General features: G+C 36.5%; 1 protein-coding gene, 1 long non-coding RNA gene and 1 pseudogene across 3 annotated transcripts; 1 reads left to right on the top strand and 2 right to left on the bottom strand.

The window, feature by feature from the left end:
* Nucleotides 1-644: 644 nt before the first annotated feature.
* LOC133724991 (shikimate O-hydroxycinnamoyltransferase-like) lies at nucleotides 645-5,723 on the top strand. Its single transcript, XM_062151975.1, has 2 exons — nucleotides 645-1,114; nucleotides 4,457-5,723. Exons 1-2 carry the CDS (start codon nucleotides 692-694, stop codon nucleotides 5,345-5,347), a joined length of 1,314 nt encoding a protein of 437 aa, XP_062007959.1. The 5' UTR covers nucleotides 645-691; the 3' UTR covers nucleotides 5,348-5,723.
* Nucleotides 5,724-6,526: 803 nt separating this feature from the next.
* On the bottom strand, nucleotides 6,527-7,266 carry LOC133724381 (rust resistance kinase Lr10-like; annotated as a pseudogene).
* A 3,333-nt stretch (nucleotides 7,267-10,599) lies between these two features.
* On the bottom strand, nucleotides 10,600-12,871 carry LOC133724989 (uncharacterized). Of its 2 annotated transcripts, none has more exons than XR_009854203.1 (6): nucleotides 12,699-12,871; nucleotides 12,567-12,595; nucleotides 12,357-12,410; nucleotides 11,565-11,766; nucleotides 11,348-11,458; nucleotides 10,600-10,873 (listed from the first exon to the last, which is right to left on the bottom strand). It is a non-coding gene; the product is annotated as an uncharacterized LOC133724989 (long non-coding RNA). The 2 variants fall into 2 exon arrangements; XR_009854202.1 differs by having other exon boundaries at nucleotides 10,604-10,873; nucleotides 11,348-11,411; nucleotides 12,699-12,870.
* Between the last annotated feature and the right edge of the window lie 3,896 nt (nucleotides 12,872-16,767).

Raw genomic sequence — 16,767 nt, 5'->3', positions numbered from 1 at the left:
AAGACAAACTTTGTATTAGTTTTCGTTTAATCATTGTAGCCGAGCTAGTGCTATTCAAGTTTGTAAAGAACATATCCTTCATCATAAGTTAATTCTTATTTTGGGTTCTCAAGAGTAAGAGTCCCGCAGTGTTTTTAATCTCATATTTGAGGTTTTCACTGCATAACCAAAATCTGGTATTCTGTTTGTTAATTTTGATTTCTGCTGCCCAGTAAGGATTGATACGTGGCTTGCAATCCCCATTTTCCAGAAAACACATTATGTCCTTATATTTTCACAACAAATACAATTTTAGTATACTAATTTATAAAACTAGGACTTGTTCTAAAAATCCATTTAAATGGGCAAAACCCTAAATAAGATTTCAGAAGAAACATAAATGTAATAGAACGTACAGGCCTCAACTACCCAATGGAAAGTTGGCAGGTCCCGGAAAATTAAAGTTGACTGGAATGATATAACTGTATTCACCCACCCCAAGGACTTGGCCAATCCTTAACCATAAGAGACATAATTTCATCATGTTATAAATGTTTCAATAATTCCTGTGATTTGGCCACTCACTAGAAAATGACACTATATACGTGGTTGGTGGGTATTGATCCTCCATTGTATATATCATCTCCATCTGTGTGTGTAATTGCATATCTATAACATGTTTGGTTTGCCTTAATGTGGGTGCGGGTGAACAATGTCGATCAACGTGAGAGTGCGGGAGTCAAGGGTGGTGAAGCCATCAGAGGAGACACCTCGGCATGCACTGTGGATTTCCAACTTGGACGTGGTGATATCCAACACTCACATGGGCAGCGTTTACTTCTACCGGAGGCAAACCGGTGTCCTTGATGATAACTTCTTCGAGCCGCGCGTGCTAAAGGACGCACTCAGCAAGGTCCTCGTGCCCTTCTACCCCATAGCCGGTCGACTGACGCGAAACGAGGATGGTCGGCTCCAAATCGATTGCAATGCCGAGGGCGTGTTGTTTGTTGAGGCGGAGAGCAACTCCGTCGTGGATGACTTTGGGGACTTTGCTCCCACCCTCGAGTTCCGGCGGCTCATCCCCGCCGTTGATTATACCCCTGGGATATCCTCTTATCCCCTCTTGGTCTTACAGGTATTCAGAGTTTCTGATTTTGGCTAGTTACGTAGGGTCTAAACTCTTATCCTCTTATCCTCTTGTGCCCTTAATGAATGAGCATATATTATTCACCAAAAAAAAAAAAAAAAAGAAGAATGAGCTTATATATATTACTGTCGTACGGTTAATCATATGAAGAACTCTCATTATATGTTTATAGTGGTTCATTATTAACATGAAGATTCTGTATTAAATAATTGCACTAAATTATTATTAAATGACAGTAAATACATAACTGAAATATAGCATGAACTTATGGATTTGGACACACTTTTCAAGTGAAATATGACTTTATTATGTTGAACATAGGGCTGTCACTTGGTTTGGTAATTACCAAACCGTCCGAATATCAACCGATATTTTAGGTTTGGTAAACCGACTTTACCGATAAAACCGAAATCGAAAAATAAACATAAAAATTTTCATAGTAGTATGAACATTACTACATATACTACGTTAATAGTACATGTATTTTAAGTAACCTGGTCAAAGATGGTTAAATAACCTAGTTTTTTTGAAAACGGCAAAAACTTGATATCATGTGTACAAAAGAAAGTTATGATAAGTAGATGAATACAAAGTTTACGACTATAAAATTGAAAAACCTAGTATTGCTTGTTCTAATTTATATTACAAAGAATTAGTTATTCTAAAATTGGTAATACCAAAAACCGAAATACCGAATTTGGTAGATATGATTAAAAACCGAAAATTTTGATTAGTAATTGGTAGCTCAATTTTGAAACCGAAAGCTTTGGTTTAGAAGTTGGTAATACCTATAACCGATTCAAACTGACTGAGTAACAACCCTAGCTGAACTACAAAACTTATACCCGGAAGTTGATTTCTTACCTAATTCTATAACTAGTAAAAAGGTATAATGCATTAGGAAATTTTGGATATTTAGAGTATATATGTCCACTTATACATGAAAAAATGACCTCGTTTGTATACGTTACCACATTTCCAAGCCCCTTTTTTTATTTTTTGCTCACAATTTTTTCTTTTTATTTAATTTTGGATCAAAACAGTTGGAAAAAGAAATATTGATGTTTTTGTTGTTTGTACGTTTTAGCTAATGACACGCTTAAAAGTAGCACGCAATTTAACCCTGTAAAATGTCATTGTTAGTATATGGTAAATAGGGATCGTTCTATCCGGGGATTGAGGGTACACCTGTAATTGTGTAAACAAATAAAGAATTAAAATAATAAAGTATTATTTACAAAAATAATAAAAATAATAGAAATATATGCAAGTGAACACAAATAAGGGGGTTTTATGATTATAGAATCGGAATTAAAATTAAATGAAATAAAGAGAATGTAAAAACACATTTACAAGGGTAGCTAGAACGCAAGGAACAAAGATCAAAACCACAACCATATGCAAGAAATTCGGTTACAATTCTTATAGTTGGTTATCTAATGTCATGAAAAAGAAGTTGACCATGTGAAACGTTAATAAGCAAACAATTTCCCATATTTTACTTTCCTTGAATAATTGATCTAAGTGAAAGCACCTAAATCGATCCTATTGAACATGCAATCATAGTCTAGAAAGCTAGCTAATCAAGAACACATTCAATGCATGAAGAACAAAGAAAGGATGTCAACCAAAGTGCACAACCTAGTATGAAACGGTTCATCTATTTGCAATCCTCCTTAATTGATCTCGACTTTTGTCCAAAGCCTTTACTACTTATGAAATAGGTTCACAAAACTATTAGGTGAATTGTTTACCTAAATCTAGCTCCAATTACATGCACATATCCTAAGTTGGCCACCAAAGAACGTATACATATAAAAGCTTTCTATAATGCAAAATCAATTAAGCAATCTCACATAAGCAACATAGAAACCAACCATAATTCGCAACTTTTATTCAAACATAAAGACGGGCTTTAAACTTTGCCCTTAACGTTATTTGTTAACTACAATTCATAGTTCTACAAATCCAAACAAAGAAAACCAAAAGAAGTTACAAGGAAAGAGATTGAATTACACCGTGAAGGGAGTGGATGATGAAGAGCTTGAGACGTTGATCTTGAATCTTGAAAGCAAGGCTTCACTATCACGGCACAAGGTGGAACGATGGCGGCTAGGATTGCTCACGGATTCTTCTTCTTCTCCTCTTTGCTTAAAAATGCAGAACTAGAAGACTAGAGAATGAAAAGGAAAATGGAGAGGAAATGGAGAGACAAAGAAGATCAAATGGATGAAGGAATGTAACTAAGAACTAGAGAATGGAGAGGAGATGGTGAGACAAAGAAGATGAAATGGATGAAGGAATGTGTTTGAGAGTGAGAGGAGAAGGTGTTTATATAGGGAAGAGAAAGAAGAGTGAAATGATGAATGGAAGAAAAATAATGAAAGTGGAGTATGGAAGTGGTTTGTAAAATATGGAAAAGATGGAGTAATGATGAAATGAAAGCAAAGCATGAAGGTGCAGAAATATGGAAGTGATGATGATCTATTAAAGATATTGGAGTAGAAAAATATATCCAAGGAAAAAGAGAAAAGCATCTAGCTTTCTTTATGTGGGTGGGAAACATGAACATGATGAATGTTGAGCTGATTTTAGGTCACTTTCTGCCCCTTTATGCCTTCAATTAATTCTCCACCAATACTTCAGAATGGGCCTCTGATTTCTTCACATCAAATGTTCCTCTATGAGTGTAGATCATCCTGGTAAAATTTTAGAGTTAAATTCACTGTGGTTGGCCCGTAAATGCTTCTGAAATACGTACAGGTCAGGTTTTCCCGTTTTCGTCTTTCAGAACATTGGACTGACTGTTTGAAGGCTTTCCACTCAAAACTAGCTCTGACACTCTTCATAAGAAATGATCCATGGGATGTCTAGAATGAAATTGGAAAGTTTCAACTCATTCGGAGTTCGTTTGGTCAGGCGGCTACCCCTCCTTTCTTGTCTAGCTCACTTTCTCTTAGCCGGAGTAGGAAAATGTCTAGCTCACTTTCTCTTCTCCATTATTTCCTTAGTCATTTCTGAACTTTGAGACTCCATTTAGCTCTTAAAGTATCATCACGAACGCAATGTACCTATAAAATACCTAATAAGTTAAAATGATCAAGTTAAAGGAAATAACTTAGCGAAATATAGGGTTTTAATATTATAAATGTCGCATTTTATGCTCCTATCAACTAATATTGTTCCTTTTTATCTGTCAATAACTCTGCTATGCCCTCCCATTTATTACACTTTGTATACAGGATTACATTTCATTAATGCAGTACTTAACAACATCCGATGTGCTTGTTTTTAATTTTATACATTGCTACTGGATTTAACTCTAAGCAGGTTACATACTTCAAATGTGGTGGAGTGTCACTTGGTGTTGGCATGGAACACCGGGTAGCAGATGGATATTCTGGTCTCCATTTCATAAATACATGGTCTGATATCACTCGTGGCCTCAACCTCACAATTCCACCATTCATCGACCGCACATTACTGCGTGCTCGAGATCCGCCCCGGCCTGCATTCCCCCACATCGAATACCAACCCGGTCCGTCTATGAAAACTCCTCTTGATGCTGCTGAGATGACACCAACAATGGTCTCCATTTTCAAGCTGACACCAGACCAGCTCAACACCTTGAAAGCTAAGTTTAAACAAGATGGGAACTACACGATCAAGTTCAGCTTATATGAAATGTTGGCAGGTCATATATGGCGATGTGCATGCAAGGCACGCCGACTCCCCGATGATCAAGAGACCAAACTGCATATCGCCACTGATGGAAGGTCCAGACTGAAGCCTCCACTCCCTCCCGGTTACTTTGGCAACGTGATTTTCTCAGCCGGGCCATTCGCTACAGCAGGGGATCTCCAATCAAAACCGATATGGTATGCTTCAAGCTGTATACAAAATACTTTGGCACGTATGGACGATGAGTATCTTAGATCAGCAATCGACTATCTTGAGCTTCAGCCGGATCTTTCGGCACTTGTTCGCGGGGCTCATAGTTTTCGCTGCCCAAAAATGGGGATTACTAGTTGGGCTAGGCTGCCGATCCATGATGCTGATTTCGGCTGGGGTCGACCCATTTTCATGGGACCTGGAGGGATTGCATTTGAAGGCTTGTGCTTCATTTTACCGAGTGCAAGTAAAGACGGGAGCTTATCAGTGGCCATTTCACTCCAATCTGAACATATGAAATCGTTTTCGCAGTTCTTATATGACATATAACGGGGACAGGAGATTGAAAAGCTTGAGAAGTTAAAATTGGTTTGAAGCTTTTGAGGGGATGCTTATTACGTGTTACAACATGAAGTGATGCCAAATAAATGTTATACACATATTTTTGAAGCTAGCTGATCGATGGGAAGCCACTATTTATTCGATCTGGACATTCATTTTGTGTATTGGTTAATGTGTGTTGTTAGACTTCATTATAGTAGCTCTGTGGTCGACTTCTCCACAGGACTGCTGGACAGTGCTGTGATCTTCATATTTTAGGATCGATTAGAGTTATTTTTGGGCAATTCGTAGTCTATGAAGTGCTTTCATAAATGGCTCAATTCTAAGAAAAGTCTGGTAGAGTAAATCCACCAATGATTTGTTATCCTAGTTGTGATTTTTGTTAATGTTGTTCAGTTTTATGGATTTAGTTCAAGGATTTTATGCTTTGGTTTATTTGTTTGTCTATTTGTTTTTTTTATTATTTTCTAGTGCACTCTAGGTGTTCGTTGAAAAAGAGCTTGAAATAATAAAGTTAAAGTAATGACATATTTACCTATTGTGTTTGAACATGCAATAGTTCTCAGTAAGTCAGTATTCACAAGTTACTTATGTAGCTATGCATTAATATAAATTTATAATTCATATCAATTTATATACTCAAAATAGAGTAACTTCTTATTTTGGAATATATCCAGACAACAATTTATTTAGACTTTAGGGCACACCTTCTGATTGTAGATATTCAATCTTTTTGCCTTGGCAACTTTTCTGGTCTATTGAGTAGACTTCACTAATTTTTATGTAGAGTACTTCACTAATGTTCTGTAGTGGACTCGTTGTCCGCATTATGTTGCGAGTTTTAAGAAAGTTCATTCGTTTGAAGTTTAATTTTGATATCTCAAGTTAGTATGCATGAATTATACCACAATCTGGTATAAGTTTCTGCGAATTGCAAACCTGTGATTCATGCCTAATATTAAATCACTTAATTTGCATCTCTCTGCAGACTCTTTCATTGTTGATCCATCGGCAGTAGACGAAGTGTCTCCAATATCCTCTACTGGCATTTGCTGTGGATATAAGAGAGGTTTTGGGGGTATTTGGAGACTCTCCAGTTCTCCTTCAAGTATTTCGACTACTTTACTCATTGAAGGGCGCTCACTGGGCTTCATTTGTATGCACCAATTAAAGTGCTACTACGATCATCTTCTTTACTATTTTCTTTTCATCCTCAGTGGCATCTCCGATTTCTATGTCTTTCCCTTCATTCAATTGGTCAGATGCCCATGTAGGAAAGTAGATTTGACTAAATTGGCTTGAATGCTCTATGGTTGCATGCAAATTCTTCCGTCTCCCGGCCATTTCCATGAATAGCATTCCAAAACTGTATACATCAGCCTTGTAGGAAACTCCTCCAATGTTTTTATAGAATAACTCGTTAGCTATGTATCCCATTGTGCCTCTTGCTGCAGTCAAAGACACAATGCTATTATCCAATGGGTATAACCTTGCTAACCCAAAATCAGAAACCTTTGGATTAAAATTCTCGTCCAGAAGAATGTTATGAGGCTTGATGTCAAAGTGAAAAATTTGCAAATCACACCCTTGATGCAGATAGTCGATACCACGAGCAACTTCAAGTGCAATTTCAAAGATTTTCTTGAAACTTAAGGAGTTCACTCCTTGTTGAAGAAATATGTACTTGTCAAGAGACCCATTAGGCATGAAATCATACACAAGCACGCTTTGATCCGTCAACACAAAATCCAATCAGTTGCACCACATTAACATGGTGAATCATTCCAATGGTCGCAACTTCATTTACCCAGCATCTTGATAGCAAGAAGCCAACCACTACGAAGCGTTGCCTTGTATACTGTCCCATAGCCTCCTTCACCCAATTTGTCCTTGAAATCCCTTGTCATTTTCTTGATGTCTGAGTAGGAGAATCTCACTGGCATGAGATTATTATTAATCTGTAGGAAGTCTTCTATATAGTCGTACATTGACAAATGTCTTCTTCTCCACCTGGCTTCTCCACTTGTATATTAGTAATGTGGTTAAACAAGGAAGCCCAATTACAAGTTTAATTAGCTGCTTGGAGTAGTGCTGTGTTGTTCATAGAAATATTGGAATTAATAAAAGAGAAAATTAGATAAAAACTCAAAAAATAAAGCTCCTATTAAGAAAAACACATCCCTATATTTTCTTTTAATCTACACCCAATTCACATAATTGAACCTTCCTTATAGGTTTTAAATCTATAATTAAGATTTTTCACGTTTTTTAGTTTGACTTTTTTGCCCTTCTGATTGAATAAATAAAATATTCCTCAAATATAGCTGTTGACTATTTTTTGAATTTAAATATTTAGAATTTAATACAATCAATTTAATCCTTGATTTTTCTCTTATTTAAAACGATTAATTGCCTTAATTATCCTATATTTTTTCCTTTCCGATGTGATCCATATATTTGCTATTTTTTAATAAATATGTTTGTGTATCATCAGATTCTGTATATTCCTATTATATAAATATTTCTCTTTCTCGACATGATTAAACATCCTCTCATTAATGTATGTTATTTTGCTTATCCATTCTAATAGGCGTAGTTATACAATCATTCCATATTCATTAATTTTCTAAAATGGTCGAGTTAATGTAATTAGCCCATGTAAAATGTACTTGATGTAGATTGATTGCTTTAAGAATTTTTTTTTTCCGCCCCTACATTTTTCTCCACATAGGTGCCTGATTCTATGGGGTGGTCAAGGACCATATAATAGTTATGTGTAACTGTAGAGTTTGTTTAATATATAATTATCCCTTAATTTTGGCACATTGAATAATTTTGAACGTGCAAGAGTTTTTGCACTATAATTTAGCAAACTCATTATTATCATTCATTGTTTTACAATTGAAAATGAACTTTACAATATTAAGAAATTTATTTCTAATATCAAGGTAATTTAAATACACATTCTTTTTGAAGGAATAAACCTAAAAATTTATTGAAATAGGAACAATGAGTACAACCGTAAATGATGTTCATCCAGTATTGAAATAAACAATTTTAAATTTATTTTTACAATTGAAATATAAAATTTACATTTTCGAACCTAATATAAAGAACATTAGAACACTTCATCCGTCATCTCAACTAGCACTTTGCAATGTAGTCTTCAAAAATCTCCCAACTACTAGTGCCCTGTAAGTTGTGATTCCTCATACAATTGCAAATTACCTTCATAGATCTATTTCAAAGGTAAAACTCTATTAGGATTTACATACATATATCCAAAATATATTATCTAAATTATAGGTATATTAATTGTCAATACTATAGGTTATGGAATAAACAACCTATGATATAGAGTCACACAAATAATTTAAAACTACAAAAACAAACATCTAAATCATAGGTATTACATATTAAAGCAATCTAAGTATCTGGTAATTAGAAACAACGATTCTATTTTGAAGGAATGAAACTAAGTTTTGTACCAGATTCATAAATTGAAATTTCTAATTACTAAACATCCATCCAATTCAAGCTTTACACAAAATCAAGAGATTAACAAAGATATTATACTAAATAAATCTGATGAATAGGTAATTTGAATTACGAATATGATATATGTACCTATTTGAAAGAAAGTCTCTAACCCATAAGAAAATGATGAAATAAACCTCATGAATAGGTCGTTTGAAATCATCCCTTGAAATCATATGCAACTTTGTGAAAGGTCTCCACCCAAAGAAAAAATGACGAATGAATTCACTAGCTTCTATATATAGGAAGAAACATACCAAAAATTCATCATTATATGATAATAATGAGATTAATGTAAACACCTAAAATTAAGTACTGATAAAAACCTAAAGTGAAGGTAATACCAACAATAACATCAATCAAACTCCATAATATTTGCTAGATGATTTTGACTATTAATCCTATTTAATAGGTGAATGGGGAATTTGATAGTGGCAGCTTTAGTAATTCTTAACAACATTGAGTTTTAATATTTATCCTATTTAATAGGTTTTTTTATTTTGAATAAACCTAATTAATTGGTTTGGGTGTATATTAAAACACTTTTATGGATGAGTTTATTCTAAAAGAGGTGTGTGAATTTGGGTGTAGAATTAAATTCCCCTTAATAAAAAGACATTGGTTGCAACATGCCTACAAATATTGTAAAGCACAAACCATTTAATGAATGGCACTGTAAATGTTTAATTTGAATAAGATTTGGAGATCCATCTCTTACCAAAATAAACGGGGGCATTTAGAAGGAGATGAACATGAAATTTAGAGTTATATACGAGAAGTTTCCCTGCGGAAAATGATCATATAAATGATTAATTAAACGCAAGAACATAGAAAACTATAACTAGATTTATATCTACAAGCTGGTTAATTTGAGAGTGAATAAGAATACTTGTAACATAAAGAAAAACAGAGTAGAAGAGCACTTGCCTTCAAACTTATTTTTTATCGGGTCATACCGGCGTTCTCCTAAACATACGAAGAAACCAATCGGGATTAGCATATGGAAGTTGACTAGTGAAATCAAATTAAACATATGTATTGTTTAAGGAAAACTGAATTGGGAGAGAATTGAGTCGTCATTTCATTGATAATAGGGGCCTCTTTATATAGAGGATTACAAGACATAGAATCAGAGTTGTACAAGGAAAGATAATCGTACAATTAATTGGATATCTATGAATATCTCCGAGAATATCTCTAATTCAAAACCCTATTACAAGTAGGTTAAGTAACCTAGAGTTTGGGTCAGACACATATTTTAGATTTACTTGAACACTCCCCCTTGTGTCGCCCAAACGTGGTGCTCATCTCGTTGCCTCATTAAAAACGTTACCAAGTAACAAAAACCCAGTGAGACAAAAATAATCTCGGTCCAAGGGAACACTACTAGCTATTTGGCCTATGGCCACCACCGTTATTTGGTCCCCATTGACTTCATTAGGGACGGAAGTCAGTGGGTATTGGTCTTTAGCCACCATTATCATGTCCGACTCTAATTGTACCAACTCCATTTAAGAAATAACCCGTTTGGCCGCTGTTAAATCTGTCCGTCGCAGCTTAGGTACCAATCCATAGCCAAAACAAAATTCACGCGCAGGACTTCTCCACTCTCTGACAATGAATAGTAACATGTACTTTATTTATATTATTTAATGTTGCCATCACATGCCAAATTACCACCAATCTGGAATCCGGTATAGGGAAATCTGGTTTGTTATTTATGGGTCCCATTTTCTGACAGCTCTTGTATTAAGGGCTTCAAAATACCACAGCCGAAAATGTATTAATAGGTGACCAAATACAATATAGTATTCCATAATCCATACCTATACTAAAAAGCTTAAAAATATCCTACAAATGAAAATAAAAAAAATTCTATTCTAATGGGTACATTTTTTCTCACTGGATATCTTCTACTGAATACAACCAAGACTACACAAACTCCTCTGACTGATGTGCTCCTGCCCAAAAAATATCCTACAAAAAAACCCAAGAAACTCAAATTAATAGGATCATTAGGATGTGTCTGCCATAAAATTGGTCTTGGCCAAAATACAACAATGTCATCAACAGAGGATAAATGCTTTATATGTAACATTAGTTATCCGATAGATATGTTCATAAGATGATAAGTATTGATTATATCAGAATGTATTGTAGTAGGAATCTATGAAAACGTATTGTAGAGTCTCCAGTGTTGTCCTATATAAACTCTTGTAATCATATCAAATGTATCAAGAAATTCCAAAACTTTTCTGGGATTGTTCTAGTGATTTGCACATTCAAAATTGCCTCCAACCAAATTATTGACACTTCAAAGCTTAAACAGATGTCAAAGGAAGAAAGTGCAATGATTACAAAAAAGAGTGTATGATCAACATATTGCATAATGGATAGCAACTGTTGACATCCACAAATGGAAGACAAACAAACAAAGTCAAATGTTAATACCTCTCAAGAATCTCAAATGGTAAGCCAGTAGCTTGAAAGGAAATAAAACGCAGGGGCTCGTTACCTAAAACAAAACAGAAGACTCTTACAATGTTTACTTCAAAGAAACACCTAAAACAATATAGTTAAGGAAACCAAGAAATTGAATCAGTATACACATTAGAGAATCTTAAAACTATGATAAGTGCTATACAGAAATAACTTGATGTATATCAACCTGTTAGCAGTTGGGATTCATCTTCATTGCCAAATCCTGACCTGAAACTAATCGATCTAACACCCTTATATTGCAAGTAACAGAATAAATGAAGCAAATTAAGGTGATGAGTAAAAGGAAACCTCAGTACTTGCCTTTGTTTCAAAGATCTATAACTGATTCCAATTTCCAGCTATCAACTTGACAGCTCCTGATTGATTGACTTGAACATAGAGCAACAACTGTCGTTAGCCAAATGGAGTTCATAAATCTAGAAGTTCTAGTTTAATTTTACATTGTAACTACTAATTTTTAATTCCTTGCTATAGTTCAAACACCAAAAATAGAAGCAAGTACTAGAAAAGTAGTCTCAACTTAGCAACTAGAGATAAATACTGCTTGTTCAAATTACCTAACCTCTTCTTATACATATAAAGCCCTGTACCCATCACTAGAGAGCTAATCCCATAAGGATTCTACAATCTAACATTGCATGTCTACAATCTATAATCAAATGAAGTAAATGAATGAGAAACATACAAGACAAAAGAGAAGACCTAAATGCATAAGAAATGTGAATGGATTTAAGGCTCCCTCATTGTAGTTTGACTTCCAAATAATGTGTCATCTATTAATCTGGATGTCGATATCAGAAATAACATACGAAGACTATCGATCTAAACCGGCCATTCAAGCTTAGTTTGCAATTCATTCCAGATAGAAAACCCCAGATCAAATTCATACAAAATTCCTCCACTAACTCAAATCTAAATGAAATATAACCTAGAAAATTACAAACCTTAAAGATTATACCTGATAAAGGTGAGAAAGAGAGTGCCGGTGTATTTTAGGCAACCCAACAACAACCTGTAAACACAGATGTCCCAAAACCTAAATCAAAGTGAAACCCCAAAAAATTGAACCAAATTAAATCGAACACCTAAATCAACATTCAGCCCAATTGTTTATCAAGTTGAAGAGTAAGAAAACAACAGAATCAAAGAAACCTTTGGATAATCTTACTTGAATTAGACGAGAAAGAAGATATTGTTCTGCAAAATCCAAGTTGCGATGGGTGGATGAGAAACAGAATTAAAAATCCCAAATTTCATAAAACTCAAAAGCCCTAAATTGATATGGGAGAGAAAACAGTACTTGATTCAAGTGTGTAGCTTTAGCGGCGTAGGTCGGCAACCAGGATCATCCATGATGCTGGTCTAAGAGAGCCATAGGAAGACTTCGAGATCTCTCAGTCGGTCTCTCTGAGATTCGAGTGGGAGAGAGAGAGAGTGTGTGTGTGTGTGTGTGTGAGACTGAACTGAATAGAAGAATTAAAAGATAATGAGATATGCCATATTTGGCGACGGATAAGAAGAAAAATATTAATATTTATTTGAAAAAGGAAAAAGAGAAAACCTCGTTAGTAACGTGGACCATTCCATTTGCGACGGATAAGTTTTAGTTTTTTTTTTTTTTTTTTCAAAGTTTCTTCTCTGCGTTTAAAGTTTTCTATTCTTTATTGTTTTTTATTCAGAGCAAAACAAAAAAAAGTCCCAAATTAAAGGCCTTATTGTTCATTAACTGTGGACCCCAGTCTGACAATAGCTGAGTGTTGCCACGGCTGTATAGTTTCTATTTGGAGGAGTAGCACTATATTGCGACGGAATTTGAATCTGTCCGTGGTTCTCTTGTTCCCCAAGCCCTCTTTGGCACGGAGGGTGTACCTATTATGCTGCTAAACTCTGATTTTGGTCAGCAATAGCATAGTCGCTACTAAACAATGACAACCGTCCCTATTGACCTAATAAAAGCCACAGATGGTTGCTAGTACCCAATGCTGCTGTGGCCATAGGCCAAATAGCTAGTAGTGGAAAAAGGAGCACAACACACCCTTCACGTTTCGAGACCATACATGTAGACATCTCTCCCTGATGTCTGCAACTCCCCCTAATGACTATGGTCATGAGAGTTCGGATAACTTCTGCAAACGATGCTACCAACATGTTTCTCAAAAGTGGAATTTAGGCAATGACTTAGTAAGCAAGTCTGCCACATTGTCCTCAGATCGAACCTAGTTCACTTTGATCTTGAGGAGAGTCTGTTGTTGCCGATTATGCTTAGTATTGTCTCTTTTGATGTAGTCTTGCTTCATTTGTTCAAAACAAGCAGCATTATCCTAACTGCTTGTAGGCTCATCTGTGGTAGCTAGACTTCAAACCACAATTGTTCGAACATGCATAATTATGGATTCAATCCATATACATTCATGAACCACATCGTGAAGAGCAATAATCTTTGCATTGTTCGAAGATATAGCGACTAGGGTTTGTTCTGTAGACCTCCAAGATATTACAGTCTTTACCCATGGTGAATACTTAACCAGTTTGGGAAGACTTTTGTGTGGGTCAGAGAGATACCCAACATCAGCAAAACCTTCCAAAACACATGTTGTTTTGGGATGGGGATAGAGGACGCAGGCCAGTGTTGGCGGCGTTCCTGGTGTGTGATGGGTCCGAATCTATCGTCTCTCTGTAGGGATAGAACAAGCGCATATCAATTGTACATCTCAAGTACTGAAAAATATCTTTTACACCAATCTAATGGCGACGCGTTGGCGCAAAGCTATATCTAGCTAACAAGTTTACGGCAAATGAGATGTCCGAGCTTGTGCATTGAGCTAAGTACAATAATGCGCCTATTGTACTTAAGTAAGGCACTTCTGCCTCTAGCACATCTTCGTCATCATCCTTTGGACGAAGAGGATTCTTTTCAGGATCAAAACTACGGACGATCATGAGGGTGCTTGAAGGTTTGACCTTGTCAAAATGCCTAAGCATCTATCAACACGATGCTCAGATTCCAAACTGAGACATAATTGTGTTCTCCCAAAATCTTTCATCTCAAAATCGGATTTCAAGTGTTCAGCGGTTTCTCTTAACTCTTTAAGGGCTTCCAATGAAGAGCATGTCCAACATGAACCGTGATACAATCCGAAATTTGTTATGGAAACGTGTGGGAATATCCCTTCCCAATCAAGTAGTCACTTTAGTGAGTGTTTCAACCTGTTTGTAAAACCCGCTCCGTGGTCTAGAGCCACCTGACTTGGGTAAATGAAGTTCACCATGAACCTTTATGTATATTTCGTATCTAGATCCCCATAGAGATACGTAGTGACCACATTTGTAAGCTGCATGTTCAGTTATTTGTAAATTACCAAACTGACAAGGTAGTGGAGTGTAATGACATCCATTACGAGAGAATATGTCTCATCGTAGTCGATTCCATGGCGTTTTGTGAGAAGCCTTGCTCTATAAGGCGAGATCACCATCTCTTTTTCTCAACACGCTTTCTAACAAAGACCCATTAGTCAATAAGTTTTATGTTAGCATCACTGGCTTGAAAACCTTCCTCTTCGTTAGAGAATCCAACCTAACCTGGATCGCGTCTTTCCATTTAGGCCAAATTTCTCTACGTTGGCATTCATTCATCAAGGGAGCGTGGTTCGATATCATTAGACTTAACAAACTCATGCGCAACTACATCATCAATTATGATAGAGTTTCTATCCCACGTCTCATGTACACTAGTGTAATATTCAAAGAACTCTATATTCTCAGGAATAGGTTCTGACGTTGAGGCGTCCCCCAACGATAACCATAATCCAAAAGATTCTCATGAGACGGATTTTGAGTGTCGATGATCCAAGGATTAGGTTGTGCCAAAGTATCCTTTTGAACCCACGGGCCTCCCATGCATCCTAGCTGGGGCCATGGCCTATAACGCTAGAGTGCCACTCTCTTTGGCGTTGGTGCCATGCCTACCTCCGTGTAGGGTGGTGCTACGTCCTCTCGTAGGGACGTCCTTCCTTGCATGCATATTTGCAGCAGATGTGTGATCTCGTCACTTTAACAGGGATCGAGATGAGACATAGTGGGGACAGACCACGACAATTCCTGTCGTTCCTACTGAACATTCGTATTCTTATCTCCCCCTAACGACGGGAAGACTGTCTCATCAAAGTGACAACCGGAAAATCTAGCGGTAAGGAGATCGCCTTGCAAGGGCATTAAGTGGCAGACGATTGTTGGAGTCTCAAATCTAACTGAGTTGCCCATTCGTCTGTAAGGACCTATCATAGTGCGCTGTGGCGGCGCAATTGGCACATAAATAGCTCACTCAAATATGCGTAAGTACGAAATACTTGTACACAGTCACTAGCTATAACGTAGAGATAGAGTGAGTGGCGGTGGGTAGTACACGAATTAGCATAGCTGCTTGCGATATTGCATCACCCCAAGCGGATATAAGGAGATTGGTGCGCATTACCAATATCCGGTCTACCATCGTAGTCATTTCCACTAGACCATTTGGGTGTGTTCATGGAAATATGATGTCAAACATCAATCCCATTGCAATAACCATTGAAAGTATTCGATGTAAACTCTCTAGCATTGTCAAATCCAATTGACTAAATAGGATAATCCGGGGAGTGAGCCTGTTGTCATATGATATGTGCTAGGAGTGTAGCATAAGCAGCATTATAAGTGGACAATGGAACAACACGTGACCAGCGTGTTTGCTTGTCAGCCAACATCATGAGATATTTAAACGTCCACAAGTTGGTCGAACTAGTCCACAGAATCGCCACGGACTCTATGTAAGAACAGAATGAGTATTTTCAAATCATTTGCATAGGATGGTCTCAATTCTAATTTTTGTAAGGAACAGGCTTTGTAAAAGGAGCGAGAGGCTTTAGAAGCAACCAATGAGGATTTTGGTTGGGCCTGAGCGTCTGAAACGCTATTTGAAGCAAAGTTGGTGATTGTAGCATCACCTAGGGCGCCATCACCATGATGAACGCCATCCATGGCGTTATGGACAGGGACTGTGCCAGCCTTAGGCTAGTGGTGGATGGCGGCGGCGCTAGAGGCAGCGGCAGAGGTCACACTTAGTCGAGGAATCAACTTTTGATTCATGCTTCGTTTCGCTCGAGAGAATTGATATTCAGGTGAAATCTTTAGTAGACGGATAATCATATCATGACCAGGATGACCTATCCTGTCGTGACAAAGCCAATATGTGTCTAAATCCAAGAGATTTTCTCTCATAACTTTATTGGATTTAATTGCTCGAATAGTGACATAGAGTTGTTGGATCATAATTCATATACATATTTGTGCCCTAAAACATGGAAATTACTTGTTCTAAAGTCCAAATTTAATGT

Source organism: Rosa rugosa, chromosome 1 (assembly GCF_958449725.1).
Source record: "Rosa rugosa chromosome 1, drRosRugo1.1, whole genome shotgun sequence".
In the NCBI taxonomy this organism is placed as follows: domain Eukaryota; kingdom Viridiplantae; phylum Streptophyta; class Magnoliopsida; order Rosales; family Rosaceae; genus Rosa; species Rosa rugosa.
This window is presented reverse-complemented; position numbering and strand designations above follow the sequence as displayed.